The 25426-nt window shown below is 40.9% G+C and overlaps 1 protein-coding gene across 2 annotated transcripts; it reads right to left on the reverse strand.

Annotated features, from left to right (window-relative positions):
• Nucleotides 1-1339: 1339 nt before the first annotated feature.
• Nucleotides 1340-25008, reverse strand: LOC122093169. 2 transcript variants are annotated; one of them, XR_006144373.1, is made up of 6 exons: nt 24891-25008; nt 23996-24136; nt 22922-22996; nt 21652-21709; nt 15688-15762; nt 1340-1547 (listed from the first exon to the last, which is right to left on the reverse strand). XR_006144373.1 is itself a non-coding variant. In XM_042663445.1 (3 exons), the coding sequence occupies exons 1-3, from the start codon at nt 16998-17000 to the stop codon at nt 1471-1473; spliced, it is 390 nt and encodes a 129-aa protein (XP_042519379.1). In that variant the 5' UTR covers nt 17001-17008; the 3' UTR covers nt 1340-1470. The 2 variants fall into 2 exon arrangements, 1 of the variants encoding a protein (XP_042519379.1); XM_042663445.1 differs by lacking the exons at nt 21652-21709; nt 22922-22996; nt 23996-24136; nt 24891-25008 and adding an exon at nt 16763-17008.
• Nucleotides 25009-25426: the final 418 nt, after the last annotated feature.

The raw sequence follows: 25426 nt of genomic DNA on the forward strand, positions 1-25426 counted from the left end.
CCATGCCTTAGACCATGACTCAAGTATAGGACTACACATCCACAAAATCTCGATCACAACAATTTTGGTAAAATCATGCCATATGTGCAATGTATATATAAATTATATAAAATACGTCCGAAACAAGGATTCAACCACATTACATATGGGCATATAGAATGAAAATATAGAAACACTCCAAAAAATAAATCAAACACCTACTCACCTCAAAATCTAATCAAAAAGTACGATAGATCCCTTGAGATCAACTTCGTGTCCTTGCTCGATTGTTTAGGTTCCTAGCGAATGATGTATCATGTTGTTAAACATTTATAACACCTAATATGACTCTATACAAGTTCATTGTTGAACCCAATACAATTCCCAATAGCCCACATACTAATTCCAACTAAAGCCTTGAAAAATCCCCCCAAGCTACCCTTACCCATGGGTTAAATTTAGGTACAAAGGTAAGGAACATAACCCACAAGGGGTAGGGCATAAATCAGCAGAAACAAGGACTAATCAGACCTGAAAATACTCCACTAGTGGGTTGCACTGGCTGGCCACAGGCACTCACCAGAGGGTTAGCTGGGTAGCCACCGGTCTGCCACTTGAACCTACCGGTGTCCCCTTTTTCTGCAGAATAAGATTCTGCCAATGTTGTTGTTGTACGTCGTAAGCCCAGAATTTGATTCCCTTTCTAGCTTAATTGGTCTACCCTTGTATAGGGAGTCATGTATGCTTATGTGGAAATCATACTAACCCACCTCTAGGATTCAATTATCTAACCTAGGTGTTTAGATGGGAATTTAGGTGTTTGAGTAGAATTGAATCAATTTCCCCTCTTAAACACCAAATTAGGACTGTAATATCAGGTTAAAGTATACTAAAGTCCCATGTTATCTCCAATTGAGCTCCATACTTGATTTTTGGAAAGAATTTATGATCAACACATCCAAAAAAAATCCAATTTTAATCCAATTTAAATTATGGTTTTGTTATACTACTAAAGTCAAGCTATAATCAGCCTAATTCCCTCATCAATTTGCCAGAATTGACCCAATTGCTAAAAGCCCTATGTTCTAGGGTTTACAGAGATGGGTTTCATGCGAATTGGGTCTCAGAACCCTGTCAAATTTTGGGGATTCTTCTACTGAGAATCTGATTAGTACACAGGGATCTGAAGTCACATAACCCACCCCCAGCCCTCCATATGGCATGGGCATGAGGCACTGGAATTTCCATTCTAGAAAGCCAACCAACACTCAGGATCCGGATGTAGGTAATAACCAAAACCACAACTAACGCACTATAAAACAAAGTATATGTAGAACTCCATAAAGGTCATGATATACATGTGGTGATCAGCTACAATGATAAGTTTATAATATTATAGGCTCATTTATTACATCCACAAGTTATAACCAAATTTATAATACCACTTACATTTTATTTACACTATAAAACATAAAGTATCAAAATCCTTGTCTATAACCACTCCCAGATCTTTTCTTCATCTCCGATTAATCGCCAGCTCACTTCTGTTTCAGCTTCAGCTTCAATACCTAAGGAGGAGTAAGGATTGGGGGGGTGATGAGCACGAGTATGCTCAATGAGGGGTGGAGGCATACAAGCATACAAGCACACAAGCACACAAGCATGTAGAAATTATAAATAATTAATAATTCAAGCATTTCATTTCATGTGTACAATCCCATATGCATACAAGAATCATAATGATAAATATCTCAACATACTGCATCACATGTCTACATCACCAACCCATCCAACATATAGTATCTCAAATTTCATATCATCAACTCATGTATCACACCACATTTCTAATTCATAACAATCAACTCATGATGCAATATCCACATGATTCATTTATTAATCTAGTTCCATTCTAATTACTAGATCTCATCCTATGGGTTAAGTGCTATAAGCAACGTAGGTGGCATTCCCTACCCTATACATTGTGCCCTAAGGAATACAATCTTGTTGTAGGCAGAAGCCAGCCAGTCCCGGTCAAAGCCTCGGTCCCTCGGCTAACCCCTAAATAGTAACCCTGACACCATGGTTCCAGTTAGAGCCTCAATCCTCCATGTGTCCGACAACTATGCATATGCTACACCATACCATGTTGTGCCCTCTTAGGATAGAGTATGATATATCCAGGTGTAGTAGTCTTACACGACATGCCATCGAGTCGGATTAGCCAATACCTAACCCCCTATTGGCAAGGGATTATAGCACATAGGTTGTGTGCCTAACCATATGCAAAATACATACAAGATTCATCCAATATGTATTTGTGGCTATAGCTTTAAGACTGACATCTGAGCCCATAATACTGGAAATGCACCTCGGCCACACTGTGCCACAGATCGTTAATATTACAACCATCACCACACATAACACACATTTGTGATCCCAGATGTAAGGCAAACCTCTGAGCCCATAGTACCAAAAATGCACCTTGGCCACACCGTGTTACACCCGTGCCCCAATCTGATCTAATTTGAATTATTGTGACAAGCCTCGGATCGAAGATCAGAAGTACGACTGGGTTTTGGGTCACAGCTGCACATTATCGAAGGGGTAGAGATGACCCCACATATTCGTGCATTGCATGCCTATCTAATTGGATGGGATTCATACCTTTTGATCCTAGATGGTAAGTGACCTGACTCCCCACACTTGATTTCTGGCACGTATCGTAATTATCGAAAGGCCTTGGGCATGGCCGAGGGCAACCACTCATGCAAGGCCAACCATGGGATAGCAAGCTGTCTTGGCCACTAGAAAAAAGCCACCAAAAGTAGCCTGGGCCAGAATCCGGTGACTATTTTTGGTGGGTTGATAGGCTGTTGTCAAGGTTTCGATGCCCATGGTTTCCACCACTCGTATTGTAAATGACTTCGGATGATCTCAAATCATTCTTCACATTTTCCTCTTGATGTGGGTACCTTATGGACCTAAATGTGCGGGTCCTCATGTCCCAAATTTCATTTTAACCTGATCGGTTTAAAAGGGGTCCAAACCAAATGGACCCCTAAGGCCCACATAAGTTATAAGTTGGGAAATGAGGATTCATTTCCTCATTTCCCTTGTCCCCAACATAGGAAAGGAGAGAAAGAGGAGAGAAAGGAAGAAGAAGAGGAAGGAGGAGGGGATGCGAGGCCTACCTTGGTGCCGGCTGCCGCCTTGTTACCAGAATCACTGCAGGAGGTAAGTACAACCTCCCATGCCACTCTCTCTCTTCATTTTGACCTAGACAAAGCTAGGTATGGATGGAATCTTGGTGTACACACCATGTTAAGGTTGTAGGATGGGTGTTCTACCCCCCGGTGTTGTTGTCGATCTCAAACCAAGCCTGGTGAGCTCCGAAAACATGTAATGCCAAAAGACCGACTAGGGTTTTGATCATTCGATCTACGTATCTCCCAAATGGCTCAATGGAATTAGAATTTTATTGGCTTAGAATGATACTAGGAACATCCCCTATAAACTCCACGGAACAAATCCCAGCGATCGGGCCCGAGCTGGAAAGCCCCAATTCAAGTTGGACATTTCTGTGTCCATCAAAAATATGGCACAGGAAACACTGTAGTTATTTCTGGTGGGTTGTTTTCGATGGAAAAATGAGCCTTAAGTACTCTTTGTCACCTCCACCAAAAATAGGACTGATATTTCCAGTGGAAATGCCCTATTTCCAGTGGGTGTTTTCGGTGACAGAACTGTCACCTAAGAACTGTGTCTGTACACTTTGGGGGTGACCTGTGTGGGTCCCTCCTAATGTGTCCAATGCGTACTGTTGTATGATTCCATTTGTGTCTAGGATAGTGATGTGCACATGCCCTAAAGCTAGAATTGAATTGATCGATCCATGGTCGTACTTGAACCAAAACACACTCGATTGTAAAACAGGTGAGGGATGGACTGTGTTTATTTCTAAAATGTTTAGTATCATTAAATTACTCACAGGTTTAGAATTATATGTTTAATTATAATTATTCAAATATGATTATGATATGCTACATTGTCATTTTACGATTTCTATATGAATTGTATAGAAATGTATAACGGGATTCGATGTGGCCGAGGTGGTACTAGTACCATGATAATCGTGTGTTTGGATGTGTGTGTGTGTGTGAGACGGACTCCGACGTGGCCGAGGTGGTACCATTGCCGTGATTGCTGTATGTATGTTGCATTCATTCATATATTATGTGCATTAGAGCTAGTCGTAGTTACGGGTTATACTTTGTGGCCAAGGTCTCGCTGGTATCGTGTACCCTAGGACTGCATTTCGAAATGGATACACTTTGAGGCCGAGGTCTTGCCAATGTTGCATAGTCCATACTCAACTATGATATGTATGCTAGATTAGGTAAATGGTCTCGGGTAACACTTTGTGGCCAAGGTCTCGTTGGTATCGTGTACTCGGGACTGTATTTGGAGATGGATTACACTTGGTGGCCAAGGTCTCTCCAGTATCGTGTAATCCATACTAATTGTATCATAAAGAAGGCATGTAGTATATATATGATTAGGTATCACTCCCTATATTATGCACCCTTGCCAACAGGGGTTGAGGTGTTGGATAACCCATTGTGGTATGTTTGATGTGCCTTTCCGAAGTGCCACACCCACGGTACAATGTGATTGTAGCCAAAGGTGGGAACCTATCTGGCATGGCCGATGTGTTACCGGTGTCATGACTGCCAGGAGGGGGTTATCAGAGGTTTGCTAGGTAATCTATGGACGCATACGAGGATCGGAAGCCTTCTAATCATGGCTAGGGTTTGTATTGCTGCATAGTCGATGATGTTTCTGAGATGAGAGATACAACCTAATGCATCGTAGTAGCATTTACCAGACTTAGTTTATATTGGTGGATAATAAACAAATGAAATGCATCACGAGCATCATGAACTATGTGTTTAACTTCTGTAATCATGCATCATAAATTACTACTGCTATTGACTTGCTTGATCCCACCCCTCACTGAGCAAGTTGGAAAGCTCACCCCACATATACACCCCTTTTTAGATGATGATGCAGGAACCATAGTGCCAATGGCGGGTGACCCAGTATCTTTTGGGTCAAAGTATAGTGTGAGTGACTAGTGGATGCTAGAAGCAGAGGAGCATGATCAGGACTGTGCTTGTGATCACTGTGCTTACGTCGCACCTGAAGATTGCACATCATATTTTGATACTTTTGGATATAGTTGTGGATTGTATATTTTCTTGAGATTATATTATACGTCATGGATGAATGTAACAGAATAACTCAATTATTGCTATTATATTACCATTAGATGTTTTCCCATTTTATTTATAATTCTGCTACTATACTCTGATTCTGATGCTTATGTTGGTTTGTGTTGTGAGATTATGAAAATGTTAAGGTACTACTATCAGAGATCTTAGTAGGTTTGTAAGACAGGCACGTGTCTTACTCACACTGCCGGTATTCTTAATGGTAAGTTGTGTCTGTTAGGAGTGGGGTGTGACAGCTATGGTATCAGAGCGGCGATGCTCTGCCTTAACTCACAATCTCAGCCAAACCATGATTTTGGAGAAATTAGGATTAAATAAAAATCTCAAGACAACAATAATAGAATTTGCACAATTAGGGGACAAGTATAGGTGTTAAAGTCGTTTCATTATAATAGAGAATTTGAATACACAACTTACACTTTCATAAGAAAAATAAAGTATTGAAAGCAGGAAATCCTAACTAGCCTAGGTCTAGGAAATTAAACAACTGAAGCAAGTGACCTAATGTAAAAGTTCAACTAAACCTAAAACATCAAACTCAAATAAAACATGGAAAGGGAAATCCTAAAAGCTACAGTAGCAAACATGCCACTACTCTTGCTGCTCTTACCACTACTACTGCTGGTTCTATCCTTGGCCCTGAGCCTAGTTTGGACCATGTGTTCCTGGAGGAGGCACCAGAATGTTGAGGTGGAAGATCATCACTTGCATCTGAGCCTCTAGGGAGGACAATCTATTATCCATAAGACAATAGGTCATGTCCATGCTCTTGAGGCTGCTGTCCATGCTCCTCATCAGTGACATAGTGGTATCCAGATGGGCCATAACATCATTGAGACCGTAAGGCCACGCACCCCTAGTACTTTGAGATGTATAATCTGCCATCGAGCCCATAGCCTGGGGATCAGGTGGTGGAGCCCCACCAACCCCAGTAGTTTCTGCTCCTGCCCTACCAGCACCTCAACCAACATCACCGGCACTGGCACCCTCTACCTCCATAGGCTACTGACTCTCTCCTAGAATAGGTGTCACCTCCCTCAGATCTATGGTCATCTTCCTCAGAGAGTCTTGGTTAAAGTTTGTGACCTCTTCACCTAATCGAGCCTCTCCCTCCAATTCCACCCCAAAGTGGCAAAAGATGTCAGTGAGTATCCTTCCATAGCATAGGCTTCCCGCTCGATGATCCACTACTTCGGACCGAAGTACTATGGTCCACATAAGGAGATAAGGGAGACGTATCTGTGCCCCCATATACATACAGTACGCAGTATGTCACATAGGCTTGCAGGGCGGATACCTCATCATAATGTTCGCAAGTGGAGAGGACATTCAGCTTAATTGCAAGGCAAATAACCTTTGGAGTAGCAAAGTAGTTGACTGAACAGTTCCATCCCTTGGCTTCCTTAGTCAGCATGTCATTGATCTCTTGAAAGGTATTGGGACTCTAAAGTTCATATGCCGGAGTCCAAGGAGGGTAGTACACTAGGTTGCTGGCATTGCTGACCATCAGAATATTGGCCAACTGCCCCATGTTGAAGGAGATCTCCACCCCCTTCACATGGGAGGTGATCTACATTTCTTCGGTTCCCTGGTTCACGCACTATAAGTTGGAGTAGAATAGCCTGACTAGTGTGGGGTACTAGTACTTGTTGGGTTTTAAGATACGGCACCACCCAACCTCATCAAACCATTGATGGAGACGGAATGCGCGAAAGTCATTGGTCCTCACATAGACTCTCGGGTCCACATTACGGAGCTTGAAAAGTTTCCAATGGTCTCTCTCAGCCAAAGAGCTAAACAAAATGGGGTTAAACTGCTCAGTGGTGTCTTGCACCTCTTGTATAAGAGCACGTCGGGTACGTACATGGCGTCCAAACATCGTTGTAAGATGATTCCTAAGGATTTGGAATGGAAAACCTAGTTAAATGGATGAATGCAAAACTCACAGAGAAGAAAATCACAAACACTGGGTTATAGAGAGAGAAAACATACCTTAGATGCGAATGCAGGCCGATTGATCGTGAAATAGCGAGAGGAAGGTAGGGAATGGATAGTAAAATACTTCTTAGCCATTTCCATAGCTTTCTCACAAGAGCAAATAGGATTTTGTGTGAAGAAGCCAAGACCCGAGCCTATTTATGGCCGATTTGGTGCCACCAGAAACACTTGGCATGCTTCCGGTGTCTATTTTCGGTGAAGTAAAAATTTGATTTTTGCCCTCTATTTTGCCCACCAAAAATACCACTGATATTTTCGGTGGTGTGACCCCCTATTTCGGGTGGACTCTTTTGGAAAGTAAATCATTTTATTTTGGTTACTTTAATGGTGTGACCTTTTGGGATGTGTGTGCGACCGGATTCTAATGTGTGTGGACCCCACTTATGCATGCCCTAACCATAATTTTGACTATTGTATACGTGTGGGACCCACTATGCATGCATGTGTTCCCATTTACATGCAACCTTGTTTATACATGTGCACTAATCGGATTCCTTCACAGGAATCATATCACGTCAGAACACCCGATCCCAATCCCAATCACGCCCTTCGCCTCCCGCTTCCCCTACATGGAATCGGGGTAGACCTCGTAATGCACCTCCAGCTCCGCCTGTACTTACAACCCAGGATGTGGCATCCATCATGAATAACATGATGCGGTAAGTGGAAGAAAGGAAAAACCAGTTTATGGCCAGGATCAATAATAGAATCCAAGCAGCAATGGAAGCCCACAATGCACCACCCACACCTCCTACTCCACCGGCACCCATTTCATTACACATTGGATTGGCTACCCTTCAAACATCTAGTGGGGCACAAGTCCATGGGCATGTGCAAGACCCGATGTCGAAACAAGCTCAAGCCTATGTAGAGGGCTAGACAGACTTGACAAAAATGATGATGAAGTTTCAATGGCTTAGGCCCCATGTTTCTCCAAGGTGGGGCAAGACCCATTGTATCCATCATAATGGATTGGTGGAATAGAGAAGGTTTTTAGACTGATGGGTTGTACCGATGAGCAAAAAATTTTGTGTGCGGGCTATCAGTTATAGAATGAAGCAGATGATTGGTGGAGTACCACCGAGCCTATTCTGAGGGCTAGTAACCCGAACCCTACTTGGGCAGACTTCAAAGGGGCTTTCTTTGAGAACTATTTTAAGGAAAACTTTCGGGATAGGAGAGAGATTGAGTTCTCTCAGTTGGTTCAAGGTTCCCAATCTGTGCTCGAGTATCAGCAGCGCTTCGAGGAGCTATTCCATTTTGCTCCTGAGCATCTCAGAGGTGATAGGGCTAAAGCAAAGACATTTGAGAAAGGGTTGAGGCCAGGTATTGCGTCAACCATTGTGGGGTTGGAACTACAAACCTATGTTGAGGTGGTCTAAGTGGCCAAGTCTATTAAAGACCAACATAGGGATAACTACACAGCTTAGCAAGGAATGGGAAAGAGGCCAATGGGATCTACTGATTCTAGGGGAGGTAGCAAACCTTTTCGAGTGCCTTATATCAACCCAACTCCAGTGCAATTTAGGAGGCTTAATGCTAGTCAGACCTCCTAGCCCTACTGATCTAGTGTTGTATCTCAGTCTTCGGGATCGAGCCCGAGATGCTTTTATTGTGATCAGCCAGGCCACATGGCGAGGACATGCCCCACCAAAGGCCAAGGGATGCACCCTACACTATGCCACCTAGGCCCCAACAGACATATTCAGCCCCTAGACCAGCACAACCCCTACAGGGCTAGAGACCATAGGGCAGAGTGTGTGCTATGACTGCAGAAGATGCTGAGGCTATACCCGGTGTAGTGACAGGTACACTATTGATATCATTATTGCCTGCACATGTATTATTTGACTTAGGAGCCTTGCATTCATTCGTGTCACTGGCATTTGCAAAGAAGATGAGAATTCCACCTAAGGAACTGACTTAATGTTTGGCTATGAGCACCCCTACAGGAAGTGTGCTAGGTTTAAACCATGTTTATGAGCCTTGCCCAGTGACCATAAGTGATCATGAGTTGAATGCTCACTTAATTGAGTTGGATATGACCAAATTTGACGTGATTTTAGGAACGGACTGGTTATCCACATACAAAGCCAGTGTGCTATGTGCAGAGAAGGCTATCATTTTTAGACCTCGTGATGATGATGAGTTTGAGTTCCAAGGGGATAAGCCTAAGAGACCCAATAAATTTATCATATCTGCACTCCAGATGAAGAAGCTACTAGATAAGAGATGTCAAGGATACTTAGCATCTGTGTAGGATACTGAGGTAGAGATTAGGCCATTGACCTAGCGAGATGTGGTGAGGGAATTTCTCGATGCATTCCTGGATGACATGACAGGTTTGCCACCGGATCGAGAGACAAAATTTGCTATAGACCTACTCCCCGACTCAGAACCAGTGTCAAAGGCCCATTACCATATCGCCCCCACAGAGTCGAAGGAATTGCAGGTGCAACTTCAAGACCTTCTGAAGAAGGGATTCATTAGACCTAGTGTGTCTCCATGGGGGGCACCGGTATTATTCGTCAAGAAGAGAGACAGAAGTATGAGATTGTGTATCAATTACCTGGAGCTTAGTAAGCTAACCATTAAGAACCGGTATCCTTTACCAAGGATAGATGATTTATTTGATCAATTGCAAGGTGCCAAGGTGTTCTCCAAGATTGACCTTAGATCGGGCTACCACCAACTCAGGATTAAGGATAGTGATGTCAGTAAGATAGCCTTCAGATCATGGTATGGACATTATGAATTCTGGGTAATGTCATTTGGGTTGACCAATGCACCAGCTGCATTAACGGATTTGATGAACTAGGTATTCCAGGATGTCTTAGATAAGTTTGTGATAGTATTCATTGATGACATTTTGGTCTACTTCAAGAGTGCAAAGGAATATGTGGTTCATATGAGGTTAGTACTGCAATGACTGAGAGAGAAGCAACTCAATGCCAAATTCAGCAAGTGCGAGTTTTAGGTGTCACAGGTAGCATTCCTAGGCCACATTGTTTCAGCCAAGGGTATAGAGGTTGACTCAGACAAGGTGAAGGTAGTTCTAGAATGGGAGACTTCCAAGAGTGTAGCAGACATACATAGTTTTCTGGGATTGGCCGGACACTACAGGAGGTTTATCGAGAACTTCTCTCGCATTGCTACTCCGATGACTCGGCTCACGTGAAAGGGTGTAAAATTAAGTGGTCTGATGCTTGTGAGAAGAGCTTCAAGGAACTAAGGAAAAAGTTGGTATCAGCTCTAGTTTTGACTAACCTGACTGGTACAAGTGGTATGGTTGTTTATAGTGATGCCTCCAAGCTGGGATTAGGTTGTGTATTGATGCAGCACAGGAAAGTCATTGCTTATGCATCCTGTCAGTTGAAGGTTTATGAGAAGAACGACCCCACCCATGATTTAGAATTGGCAGCCATGATTTTTGCATTGAAAATCTATAGACACTACCTATATGGTGAGAAGAGTGAGATCTTCAGTGACCATAAAAGCCTTAAGTACTTCTTCACTCAAAAAAAGCTGAACATGAGATAGAGGCGTTGGTTAGAGCTGATGAAGGATTATGATTGTACTATCCACTATCACCCTGGAAAGGCCAATGTGGTAGCTGATGCACTTAGTCAAAAATCCCAGTCACTGACTCTTGCATCACTGACCACCAATGAGTATCTCCTAGAGGAGGCCAAGAAACTAAACTTGGAGCTATTAGTAGAGGGTGTCACCTTGTCACTATCAGCATTGGTGTTGCAACCTAGTTGGGTGGATAGGATCATTGCAGCTCAAGTTACTAATGCAGAGTTATAGAAGCTAATGGCCGAATGCTAGGAAGGAACCCAAAAGGACCCAGATTTCTCAATGACTGAAAGCAGGATTCTCAAGTTCAAAGGGAGTTATATGTGCCCAGTGATGGTGATTTGAGAGACAGTTTTGAGAGAGGCACATAGCTCTCCATACTCCATTCACCCCGGAAGCACTAAAATGTACAAGGAACTCAAAGGCTCCTACTTGTGGAAATGAATGAAGAATGATGTGGCCATGCATGTATCTAGATGCCTCACATGCTAGCAAGTCAAGGCTGAGAGACAGAGGCCCCATGGGTTATTGCAATCTCTGCCTATTCCAGAGTGGAAATGGGAGAATATTACCATGGACTTCGTCACAGGCCTACCCCATACACAAAAGGGTATAGATGCCATTTAGATAGTTGTAGACTACTTGACTAAGGTAGCTCACTTTATCCCAATCAAGATCACATTTTCTATGGACAAGTTGGCCAAGTTGTATATCGATAACATCATCAGGTTACATGGTGTACCAGTTAGTATCATCTCTAATCGAGATCCCAGGTTCACTTCCAAGTTCTGGACATGTGTGCAGAAGGCTATGGGTGCTAAGTTGGCTTTCAGCATAGCCTGTTACCCTCAGACCGATGGTCAATCGGAGAGGACTATTCAGACATTGGAGGACCTACTCCAAGCATGTGCCTTGGATATGAGTTATAGTTGGGATGAGCACATTTCTCTTATCAAGTTCTCCTACAACAACAGTTATCAGGCCACCATCAAAATGTCCCCATTCGAGGCACAGTATGGCAGGAAATGCTAAACTCCACTATTGGGATAAGGTTGGTGAGCTGCATATTTTGGGTCCAGACTTGATACATGCTACTAGTGAGAAGGTGAATGTGATCAGAGAAAGGATCAAGGCAGCTCAGTCCAGACGGAAAAGCTATGCGGATGTTAGGAGGAAGCATTTGGAGTTTGGTGTTGGAAACAAGGTGTTCTTATGGATCTCCCCAGTTAAAGGGGTGATGCAGCTCGGTAAGAAGGGAAAGCTTAGTCCAAGGTTTATGGGACCGTATGATGTACTAGAGAGGATCAGACTGATAGCTTACCAGATAGCTTTGCAGCCAGACTTGGAAGGTACACATGATGTCTTTCATGTGTCTATGTTGAGGAAGTACATTCCTGACCTAACTCACGTCTTGACTTACATACCTCGTGAGTTATATGAGGACTTTGCCTATGTGGGGTATCCATAGAAGATTGTTGATCGGAAGGACCATGTTCTTCGCAACCACACCATTTCCTTCATCAAGGTGAAATGGATGAACCACCCAGAAAAGGAAGCATCCTGGGAGCAAGAAGATGAAATGATGAAGCAGTATCCTGGATTGTTTGATTTTTTAGGTATGTTCAATTTCGAGGATGAAATTCTTGTAATGTAGGGGGGTGTTACACCCGTGCCCCAATCCGGTCTAATTTAAAATATTATGACAGGCCTCAGATCAGAGATTGAAAGTACTATCGGGTTTTGACTCGTGGCTGCACATTATCAAAGGGGTAGAGATGACCCCACATGTTCATGTATTGTATGCCTATCTAACTGGAGGGGATTCATACCTTCTGATCCCAGACGGTAAGTGACCCGACTCCCCACACTTGATTTCCGACACATATCGTAATTACCAAAAGGACTTGGGCATGGTCGAGGGTAACCACTCATGCAAGGCCAACCATGGGACAAAAAGCTTTCAAGATAGCAAGCTGTCTTGGCCACCAGAAACAAGCCACTGGAAGCAGCTTGGGCCTAAATCCGGTGCCTATTTTCGGTGGGTTGACAGGCTGAGGTCGAGGTTTCGATGCCTATGGTTCCCACCACTCGCATCGTAAATGACTTCGGATGATCCCAAATCATCCTCCACATTTTCCTCTTGATGTGGGTACCTTATGGACCTAAATGTGTGGGTCCTCGTGCCCCAAATTTCATTTCAACCCGATCGGTTCAAAAGGGGTCCAAATCAAATGGACCCTAAGGCCCACTTAAGTTATAAGTTGGGAAATGAGAATTCTTTCTCATTTCCATTTTTCCCAACGTAGGAGAGGAGAGAAAGAGGAGAGGAAGGAAGAGAAAAGGAAGAAGGAGGGGATTGGAGGCCTACCTTGGTGCCAGCTACCGCCTTGTTGCCGAAATCACTGTCGGAGGTAAGTACAACCTCTCATGCCACTCTCTCTCTTCATTTCGACCTAGATGAAGCTAGGTATGGATGGAATCTTGGTGTACACACCATGTTAAGGTTGGAGGATGGGTGTTCTACCCTCCCGGTGTTGTTGCCAAGCTCAAACCAAGCTCGGTGAACTTTGCCAACATGTAATGCCAAAAGACCGACTAGGGTTTTGATCATTCGATCGACGTATCTCCCAAATAGCTTGGTAGAATTAAAATTTTCTTGGCTTAGAATGATGATAGGAACATCCCTTACAAACTCTATAGAACAAATCCTGGTGATCAGGCCCGAGTCGGAAAGCCCCAATTCGAGTTGGACCTTTCTGTGTCCACCAAAAATATGGCACAGGAAACATTGTAGCTATTTTCGGTGAGTTATTTCTGGTGGACAAATGAGCCTTAAGTGCTCTCTGTCACCTTCACCGAAAATAGGATTGATATTTCTGGTGGAAATGCTCTGTTTCTAGTGAGAGTATTGTCACCTAAGAACTGTGTCTGTACCCTTTGGGGGTGACCTGTGTGGGTCTCTCCCGATGTGTCCGATGTGTATTGATGTACGATTCCATTTGTGTCTAGGATAGTGATGTGCACGTGCCCTAAAGCCAGAATTAAATTGATCAATCGATGGCTGTACTTGAACCCAAACACACCCGATCGTAAAATAGGTGAGGGATGGACTGTGTTTATTTCTAAAATGTTTATTATCATTAAATTGTTTACATGTTTAGAATTATATGTTTAATTGTAATTATTCAAATACGATTATCATATGCTATATTGTCATTTTAGGATTTTGATATGAATTGTATGGAAATGTATGATGGGATCCAGTGTGGCCGAGGTGGTACTGGTGTTGTGATTGCTGTATGTATGTTGCATTCATGTATTGATTATGTGTATTAGAGTTAGTTGTAATTACGGGTTACATTTTGTGGCCAAGGTCTCGCTAGTATCATCTACCGTGGGACTGCATTTGGAAATGGATATGCTTCGTGGCCGAGGTCTTGCTGGTGTTGCGTAGTCCATACTGAACTGTGATATGTATGCTAGATTAAGTAAATGGTCTCGGGTTGCACTTTGTGGCCAAGGTCTCGCTGGTATCGTGTACTTGGGACTGTATTTGGAAATGGATTACACTTTGTGGTCGAGGTCTCTCCGGTATCGTGTAATCCATACTAAAAGTATCATTACGAAGGCATATAGTATATATATGGTTAGGTTTCACTCCCTATGCTACACACACCCTTGCCAACAGGGGTTGAGGTGTTGGATAACCCATTATGGTATGTTTGATGTGCCTTTCCAAAGTGCCACACCCGCAGTACGATGTGATTGTAGCTGGAGGCAGGAACTTGTCTGGCATAGCCGATGTGTTACCGGTGCAGTGACTGCCAGGAGGGGGTTATCAGTGGTTTTCTGGATGACCCATGGACGCATACGAGGACTGATAGGCTTCTAATCATGGCTAGGGTTTGTATCGCTGCGTAGTCAATGTCGTTTCCGAGATGAGGGATACAACCTAATGCGCTGTAGTAGCATTTACCAGACTTAGTTTGTATTGTTAGGTGGATAATAAACAAATGAATTGCATCACGGACATCATGGACTATGTGTTTAACTTCTGCAATCATGCATCATAAATTACTACTGCTATTGACTTGCTTGGATGTGCTTGATCCCACCCCTCACTGAGCGAGTTGGAAAGCATACCCCACGTATACACCCCTTTTTAGATGATGATGCAGGTACTGTGGTGCCAATGGTGGGTGACCCAGTATCTTCTGGGTCGGAGTATGGTGTGAGCGACTGGTGGATGTCAGAAGTGGAGGAGCATGATAAGGACTATGCTTGCAATCAATGTGCTTGTGCCGCACCGTGAGATTGTACATCTTATTTTGATACTTTTGGATATAGTTGTGGATTGTATATTTTCTTGAGATTATATTATATGTCATGGATGAATGTAACAGAATAACCTGGCCATTATACTCTGATTCCTCTGCTTATATTGGTTTGTGTTGTGAGATTGTGAAAATGTTAAGGTATTGCTATCAGAGATCCTAGTAGGTTTGTAAGACAGGCACATGTCTTACTCACACCGTCGATATTCCTAATGGCCGGGAGTGGGGTGTGACACACCATGCCACAGACCATCAATATTACACCGAACATCACATCTACTTTCATATTACACATCCACAAATCATCATATCATTTATACAGTAACACATGCTTCAACAATCATATTTCTTACATTTTCATCCAATATATGGGAATTACCACAGTAAATTCAGAAAAAATAAGAGTAAACTGTAAGCAAGCACATTAAAGTATAATAAAATATAACATAACACAATAAAATACAACAAAGCACCCAAAACACAACAAAACACAGAAGTCCCCTCACCTGAAATCTCATATCTGAAATCCTTCACCATTGTCCTAGCCTCGCGTATCCTCAACAAATGTAGTTGTAAGATTCCTAATCAACATGGTACAGATACATATGGGTTAATCATCAATGTAATTATCCCTAAAAATTAGTTTCCCTAAATTCATTAAAGTCTATGTTTAGGTTCAGCCATAACTGAATTCTCCCTATTAAGTTAAATGGGCATGCATCCAACCCTCACAGTCATTTGGTTACACATTATGTTACTGGGCTGGTCCTATAGTTTCCTAACCCTTATCCAACATATTGGCTATGTTAGGGTAGCTTCTACCCCCAAAATCACTTGCATTACCATAATAGGCATAAAAAAGTCATTTTCATCCTATATTTTCTCTCTCTTCATTCTACCCTTTTCTTCACTTTGACCAAGTCAAAATTCATGGTTATAACTTGTTCTTAGCATTTAAATTAATTCGGAACACTTCTGATCAGGTTTGACCCAATTACAAGCCAAAGAACTAAAAAATTCCATTATGTCTAGCTCTTATAGGCAGGCCTGTCGGGCCTGCAACTCTCCAGCCAGTTGGACTGGCAGAATAGGTTTTTCTACCGTTCTGCAAGCCTATTTTGATGACAGATTTATTTTAGTAAATTCTTCTTCTTAAAACATGTTTATACTACTTAATTACATTAATAAAAACTATTTTCCTACTCAATTTAAATTTCCATGCTTCATATCAACTTCAAAATCCTTACTTTAATTCCAGATTTTGCTTCTCAGAGAAGAAAATTGGGCATTTTCTGTTCCAGGTGGAATTAACACCATGTATACCAATTTCCCACCTTGCATGAGTGTTTCCCACCTTCAATTTCATGTTAAGTTTACTGAAATTAGGAAAACCCCATGGGTTTGGGAGAATAGTAAGGAAATTGGTTCTCTATTTGGGCATGTGAATGAGGGTTTTCACTAGGTTAGTTAAACACTAACTCCAACAGAAATTTTCTTTACTAATTTCATAAATTAACTGCCCTTACCCCCAACTGATTCTCATACTAACCTAATTCACAAATGGAGTTCAGATTTACTAACCTTTGATGTTCTCATGGTGCATGCATACAACTAGAATCAGCCCTGCTCTCCAAATCTCAGCTGAATCAAGACCCAACCAGCTCCTTCTTGTTGTAAGTAGCACAAGGCACTTGCATGCACCCATATCTACAGAAGCAATGGCTGGACAGTAGCATCCAAATGAGTATACGGCAGCAAGAAAGACAGTTCTTCTTCTTTCCCTTCTTCTTTCTCTTTTTCCTCTCCTTCTCTTTTCCATTTCGTTTCTTGTTTACAGCAAATGAGAGGAGAGAAATAACTTTCCCTCCAATTTATAGGCTAACAAACTAGGGTCTGTTTGGTTGGGCAGATTTTTCATAAATACTCATTTTCTTCCTAACCATTTAAAATTTAATAACTTAGAATAGGAAATGTGTATTGATATAAATCCACCTACATAATCACCCCCAAACATTCCTCTACCTATGGTAAAAAGTAAATGGAAAATCCCTTTCAATTGGTGGGGCTCACAGAAGAAAAACTCAGTTTCTAGGCATTTTTCCCCCATGGTAGGCAAGCCGGTTAGACAGAATCTCTCTAGCCAGTTGTGCCTTCTCCATCTTGTTGTTGTCCATCTTCTACCCCAAGTTTGCCCACCATATGTGAGACCCTTTCATTATTATGGGCACTTTGAAGCCCCCTTCAAGACCTTCATTTGGATCCTAGATTCAGTCTCTCACCTACTCCATTAATTTATTATTTCTTTCCACCAAATACCCTTTTTCATAAAATTTCACTTCTAGGACTGGGGGTTATGAAATCAGGGTGTTACAGTTTCCCCCCTCCTTACAAAAATTTCATCCTCGAAATTTTGAGGTAATTAGTTCTTAAATACAATTGATCTTTTCTGCCCCATTTTCATTTACCATTAATTTATTCTTGATCCAGGCTCACTATTATTTGCGGATAGTACATTAATGGGCTAATTCCAATCACATGACTGTATGATCATATTAAGATCAAATCACCTTCCTTAAATGTATGAACACTTATCATCCATCTCATTGCTTTCTTTATCTTCCTTGGTCATCATTATAATTTTCTTCTTTCTTTAGATCATTTCATCAAAATTCAATGAATTTTTCACAATTTTCTCAGTTCCAAAGTCTCAATGACCTCACTGAATGGATGATTTACTTCTTCTATCATTTATGATCTTTATATTTGTATATGTTTATAAATTGACCTGTTAACCCCTATTCATCAGTATCTGCTACTCAAGTCCTTGTTCTAATAATTTGAACACCATTATTATATAATCATCCATCGATCCCTTCATAAGAAGTATGTTATACTTTATTCCCAATCATTTCTCCAATTTTCAACATTAGTTGATACGCTCCAAAACTTATAAAATTTCCTCTCAAAATTGAGGATTTTCTCTCTAAAGTACTCTAATATTCCAATACAGCTTATTGCCTCAATCAACTTCGAATGCCATACTCATGTCCACTCTTTTATATTCATCCACCCATTCTTGTATGAATCTAACTCTACTCATTTACATGGTCACCCTAGTTATATTCTTCTTTTTATTCCCTCTTAAGAATTTCAAATTTTCATATATCTTAAATGCCTCTCTTAACTAACTTCAATGCATCAAGTTCGATTAAATCTGATTTGAGTAGTCTAGGTCTTCACATTTAGTCTTGGAACATTCCCTCTAATTAGATTCTTCAATCTGTTCTGTCAATTTACTTTTCCCTTAATAATGCTCAGTACTCTGGTCCTTCATCATACTCATATATATCCTTTTTCTTGATTCACAAAACCTTGACTAGTAAAAGCCTATTCTGAGCATTAAACACCCTTTACGACCTCATATAATAGGTCCTAAAAATTTGGTGTTCATCAGACCATTTTACCCAAACCGGCGGGATACAACTGGTGGGTGAATTTCCACAACCAGCTGGCCGGTTCAACAGGTTTTTGCAGAACCCCAGAGCATTCTAAACACTCTAAAAACTCTCATTTCTTCTTCTTCACTCACCGGTCTGCCTCCAAACTTCGGTCTATACTTCCTCCCACCGATTCCTTCCAGTTCTTTGCATCAAATCACTTCAGGTATATTGATTTCTCCTCTATTCTACTAATTTCATTTATAGAGAAGAATTTCTAACCTAAAACTCCTGTTCTCAATTTCTCATTTCTTTTACAGAAATTTTTCTTCTTTCTTTTTCAAATCTCTTTCTCTTCTCTCTATTTTCCTTCACATGGCATCTGCTACTTATTTGTTATTATATACTCCCTATTGTGATAATCGATTTTACCTCTCTTGATCTCTTTTTGAGAAATTTTTTAACTTAGAACTGTTCCATAGGAATTCTTGCTATCCAAGTATTCTCTGTTTTACACAAAGCATATTTACTTGTTGCATGTGCTTTCTTTTCTCTAATGTGGAAAATGATCTCCTCCCTTCCTACATTTCCTTTAGGAAAGTTTTATTAACCTATTATAGTTCTTTGTAAATTTGTCTTGTTGTGTTAAAATGTTCTATTTTGTCTACAGTTTCAAATATCTATTACTTTCTTTTCTTACCTGAAATATATCTTTCATGTTGTAGGGTCTTCTTTTGGATTCTCTACTGAATTTGGAAGTAGAAGCACTCTCTTTTAATCTCAACTTATGGTAGGAGAGGAGGACTTTGACCCTTATTGGTTTAGAATAGCTGTGGATCAAAATAATTGGGGACCGTTCTGCTTTAAAGCCATCATTGTAGAGCGTCCAATACACGTGTATGACCTTCAAGCCTTTCATGTGCAAGAAAGGTTTACGGATTTAGGGTGGGAAGCCATGTTAGATGTGGATGAGGAAGTTTATCCACGGCTAGTATGCGCCTTCTTTTGCAACCTTACGGGCAAGCATCCCCACAATGGGGAGTTTAGGATAAGAAGCCGGGTATGTGGTCGCGATGTCACTCTCACCTCAACTGAGTTCGGGCAAATCATCTATGTTTCATCTGAAGGTACCAAGATCTTTTGCCCACCTCATACTTCTTCCAAGGGATTTTTCAAGAGTACAAAGTTGGCCTTTTTTAGGGCTAATATCGTTGTAGGTGATATGGTGAATTGGGCTGAATTTGCAAACTAGAGGCCCACTCCTAAGGTATTTTGCAGGATTGTACAATACAATCTTCTCCCAATTCATTGTCATTTCAGCCAAGTCTCTCTGATGCAAACATATATTGCTTTCTGCTTGTACATTGGGGAGAGGATCAGCTTGCCCTACATAATGATGATGTAGATGGTAACTCATTCCCTTCATCCAATAGATGGTTATCTTTTCTATGGTAATGTACTTACCAAGGTCTTTAGGCACATGGGTATTGACTTAGAGGGTGAGGAAAAGATGAATACCCATGTCGTTCCTTTTGACCATGCCATCCTAGAGAAAATGAGTCTCCATGAGTATGTGGGAAGTGATCAGGATGCACCCACAGCTAAGGAAAACTTGGATGGATGTGATGAGGATGCACCTCGAGATGGGGATGAGCATAAAGAGAATATACACATGGATGAGGAGGAACATCATGAGGGAGATGTACAATTTAGAGAGGAAAAGGAGGTAAAGCATGAGAACCATTTTCGTGACCTCAATATTAGTGACGTTAATGTGGTTCTCACTAAAGAGGATCTTGCAAATTTGGGTATCCCACCTGTACCCAATCCTGAAGGTAGTACTCATGGCACCATTCCTACCATAGAGGAGGCTCATCAAGCTGGTTATACACCTGCTTCCATACTCAGACTCCTTTTGAGACTGCTTCTGATCCATCTCAACCAACTACTTCATCTCGAGGTAACTCTTACACATTATCTAGTTTCTTTTATCCTTTAGTATTTCTTATATTTCCTCTTATGTCTTTCTTCTGTTTACTAATTTCTTATTTCTCTTATTTTAGATTCTTTAACCCTTCAAGCAGTACTAGAGCATGTAGACAAAGGCTTTGCTCAAATTACTACTCAGCTGGATGATCTGGAGTCTCATGTTGCCTCAATGTCTACCAGAGTAGGATTCATGGAGTCAATTTGGGGATTTGACAGAGTGCTTTGATCTTCCACCAAACTTTCGACCTCCCTGCTATCAAGCTTGATCTGGCCTCATCTTCTTCTGATCCCCAGTGGCAATCTCGACGATAGAGCTCATCTATCTTCATTGGCTCTCCTTCACCATCTTATTTGTCTTTATTTTCTCCCTATTTTGTGTACAAGACTGACCTAGTTCAGTTCCTTTAGATTTCTAGGTTGTACTTATGTTTCTATGAGATTCAGATGTTTCACCCCATGTTGTACTTCGGGGTTCTTCTCTCTTTTCTTTCTCTATCTCTACTACAAAGGTTGTATCTACTTTAGTTCTCGAGCATATTTAACCTCTTGAATACTATCTTTAATGTAATGAAGTTTTATTAAATTTTAAGTACTTTTATCTCTTTTATCTCTCCCACCTATGCATTTTATTTATGGATTTTTATTAATTTACCTGTTGATCGCCATATACCTAAATCTCTTAGTTGGGTTAGGTTACCATGGAGCATCGCGCTTTGATACCACCTTTGTCACATAACCCACACCCAACCCTCCATATGGCATGGGCATGAGGCACTAGAATTTCCATTCCAGAAAGCCAACCAACACCCAAGATCCGGATGCAAGTTATAACCAAACCCATAACTAACGCATTGTAAAATCAGAGTATATGTAAAATTCCATAAAGGTCATGATATACATGTGGTGACCAGCTACTATGATAACTTTATAATATTACAGGCCCATTTATTTCATCCATAAGTTACAACCAAATTTATAATACCACTTACATTTAATTTACAATATAAAACACAAAGTATCAAAATCCTTGTCTATAATCACTACCTGATATTTTCTTCATCTCCAATGAATCACCTGCTCAATTTTGCTTCAGCTTCAATACCTAAGGAGGAGTGAGGATTGGGGGGTAAGCACAGGTATGCACAGTGAGGGGTGGAGGCATACAAGCACACAAACATGCAGAAATTACAACTAATTTATAATTCAAGCATTTTATTTCATGTCTACAATCCCACAAGCATACAAGAATCATACTGATAAATATCTCAACATACTGCATCACATGTCTACATCACCAACCCATCCAACATACAGTATCTCAAATTTCATAACATTAACTCATGTATCATACCAAATTTCCAATTCATAACAATCAACTCATAATGTAGCTTCCACATGGTTCATTTATTAATCTAATTCCATTCTAATTACTAACTCTCGGTTAAGGGCTATAAGCAATGTAGGTGGAATTCCCTACCCTGTACATTGGACCCTCAAGAATACAGGCTCATTGCAGGCAGGAGCCATCCAGTTTTGGTCAGAGCCTTGGTCCCCCATGTGTCCGATAGCCATGTATATGCTACACCATACCATGTTGTGCCCTCTCAACAGTACATTGTATTCGAGGATAGTAGTCCTACATGACATACCATCGAGTGGGATTAGCCAATACCTAACCCTCTATTGGCAAGGGATTATAGCACTGGGGTTGTGTGCCTAACCATATGCAAACTACATACAAGAGTCATCCAATATGTATTTGTGACTATAGCTATAAGACTGACCTTTGAGCCCACGGAACTAAAAACGCACCTCGCCCACACCATGCCACAGACCATCACTATTACTTCTACTTCCACAAACACACACATGTGGTTCTAGTAGTAAGAATAACCTCTGAGCCCACGGTACCAAAAATGCACCTCAGCCACACCATGCCACAGACCGTCAATATTACAACCATCACCACGCACAACACACATATGTGATCCCAGATGTAAGACTGACCTCAGAGCCCACGATACCGAAAAATGTACCTCAGCCACACCGTGCCATAGACAGTCAATATTACACCCAACATCACATCCACATTCATATTATACATCCACAAATCATCATATCATTTATACAGTAACACATGCTTCAACAATCAGATTTCATACATTTCATCCAATCTATGAGCATTACCATAGTAAATTCAGCAAGAATAAGAGTAAACTGCACGCAAGCACATTAAAGTATAATAAAATATAACATAACACAATAAAATACAACAAAGCACCCAAAACACAACAAAACACAGAAGACCCCTCACCTGAAATCTCATATCTGAAATCCTTCACCAATTTCCTAGCCTCGCGTATCCCCAACAAATGTAGTTATAAGATTCCTAATCAACAAGGTACATATACATATGGGTTAATCATCAATGTAATTATCCACAAAATTAGTTTCCCTAAATTCATTAAAGTCTATGTTTAGGTTCAGCCATAACTGAATTCTCCCTATTCAGTTAAATGGGCATGCATCCAACCCACATAGTCATTTGGCTTCACATTATGTTATTGGGCTGGTCCTATAGTTTCCTAACCCTTATCCAAAATATTGGATATGTTAGGGTAGCTTCTACCCCCAAAATCACTTGCATTACCATAATAGAGGTAAAAAGATCATTTTCATCCTATATTTTCTCTCTCTTCTTTTCTACCCTTTTCTTCACTTTGACCAAGTCAAAATTCATGGTTATAACTTGTTCTTAGCATTTAAATTAATCTAGAACACTTTTGGTCAGGTCTGACCCAATTACAAACCAAAGAACTGGAAAATCTTCATTATGTCTGGCTCTTACAGGTAGGCCTGTCGGGCCTAGAACCTTTCAGTCGGTTGGACTGGCACAATAGGTTTTTCTGCAGTTCTGCAAGCATATTTTGATGACAGATTTATTTTAGTAAATTCTACTTCTTAAAACATGTTTATACTACTTAATTACATTAATAAAACTATTTTCCTTCTCAATTTAAATTTCCATGCTTCATATCAACTTCAAAATCCTTACTTTAATTCCAAATTTTGCTTCTCAGAGAAGAAAATTGGGCATTTTCTGTTCCATGTGGAATTAACACCATTTATACCAATTTCCCACCTTGCATGAGTGTTTCCCACCTTCAATTTCATGTTAAGTTTACTGAAATTAGAAAACCCCATGGGTTTGGGAGAACAGTAAAGAAATTGGTTCTCTATTAGGGTATATGAGTGAGGGTTTTCACTAGGTTAGTTAAACCCTGACTCCAACAGAAATTTTCTTTACTAATTTCATAAATTAACTGCACTTAGCCCCAACTGATTCTCATACTAACCTAATTCATAGATGGAGTTCAGATTTACTAACCTTTGATGTTCTCTTGGTGCATGCATACAGCTAGAATCAGCCCTCCTCTCCAAATCTCAGCTGAATCAAGACCCAACCAGCTCCTTCTTGTTGTAAGTAGCACAAGGCACTTGCATGCACCCATATCTACAGCAGCCATAGCTGGACAACAGCAGCCAGATGAGTAAACAACAGCAAGAAGGACTGCTGCTGTACACCTCTTTTTCTTCTTTCTCTTTTTCCTCTCCTTCTTCTCTTTTACATTTCGTTTCTTGTTTACAGCAAATGAGAGGAGAGAAATAACTCTCCCTCCAATTTATAGGCTAACAAACTAGGATCTGTTTGGATGGGCAGATTTTTCATAAAATCTCATTTTCTTTCTAACCATTTAAAATTTAATAACTTAGAATAGGAAATATGTATTGATATAAATCCACCTACATAATCACCCCCAAACATTCCTCTGCCTATGGTAAAAAGTGAGTGGAAAACCCCTTCCAATTGGTGGAGCTCACAGAAGAAAAACTCAGTTTCTGGGCATTCTGCCTTCATGACAGGCAGGCCGGTTAGACAGAATCTCTCCAGCCAGTTGTGCCTTCTCCAGCTTGTTGCTGTCCATCTTTTACCCCAAGTTTTCCCACCTTATGTTAGACCCTTTCATTATTATGGGCACTCCTAAGCCCCCTTCAAGACCTTCACTTGGATCTTAGATTCAATCTCTCACCTACTCCATTAATTTATTATTTATTTCCGTCAAATACCCTTTTTCATAAAATTTCACTTCTAGGACTGGGGGTTATGAAATCAGGGTGTTACATCTGATTACAGTCCTTACTGGACTGAAATCTCTAACCCTAATTACCAATTCCATAGAAATTACCCAATTTCCCCTACTGTACTTAGTAGTAGAACTCACATGGGTAGAACGTTGTCCAAGAGTAGCCTCAGGTACAATAGCTCCCTTTCAATCTCCTCCTCGTCTCTTCTTCCCTTCTCTTTCCTTCTTCTTCTCCTCATCTCCTTCTTCCTCTCCTTACTGTTAGCAGCAAATGATTAGGGTGAGAAATCTCAGCCCTAAAACCTTTTTTATATGGCAACCAAAATAGACCTAAGGGTTAGTTTGGCCAGGCCATTATAAACCACATATTATAACTGGCTAGGTTATTCATTTATAACCTCACTTATCCATTATTACCCACTGATGTAAAATATGGGTTTTACTCCCCAAACAGACTTCTAGACATGGTGTAAGAATAGGGAACAGTGCTAAAGAGGAGTGGGCCCGACTAAGAAAAAACCCAATTTTTTGCATTCTAGCATTCCCACCGGTTGGACCTGCTGGTTGCAGTCTTTTAGGTCCAATTTGGGTTGTGTTGCTGTTCAAGGTGCTTGGTCCAATGTGGGTTAAAACTTTACTTGTATGCTTATGTTTCTTGATAAATTCTCCAGTGG

The sequence above is a fragment of the Macadamia integrifolia genome, chromosome 11 (assembly GCF_013358625.1).
Source record: "Macadamia integrifolia cultivar HAES 741 chromosome 11, SCU_Mint_v3, whole genome shotgun sequence".
Taxonomy (NCBI): Eukaryota; Viridiplantae; Streptophyta; class Magnoliopsida; order Proteales; family Proteaceae; genus Macadamia; species Macadamia integrifolia.

Bases quoted from the DNA above. Each gene is read 5' to 3' on its own strand.
- LOC122093169 (XM_042663445.1), bottom strand. From the start codon at position 17,000: ATGGAAAAGAGAAGGAGAGGAAAAAGAGAAAGAAGAAGGGAAAGAAGA. The intron at 15,763-16,762 runs GTTAGTAAATCT...CATGTTGATTAG, and splicing joins GCACCATGAGAACATCAAAG to GAATCTTACAACTACATTTG. The intron at 1,548-15,687 runs GTGAGGGGACTT...ACTCCTCCTTAG, and splicing joins TTTCAGATATGAGATTTCAG to GTATTGAAGCTGAAGCTGAA.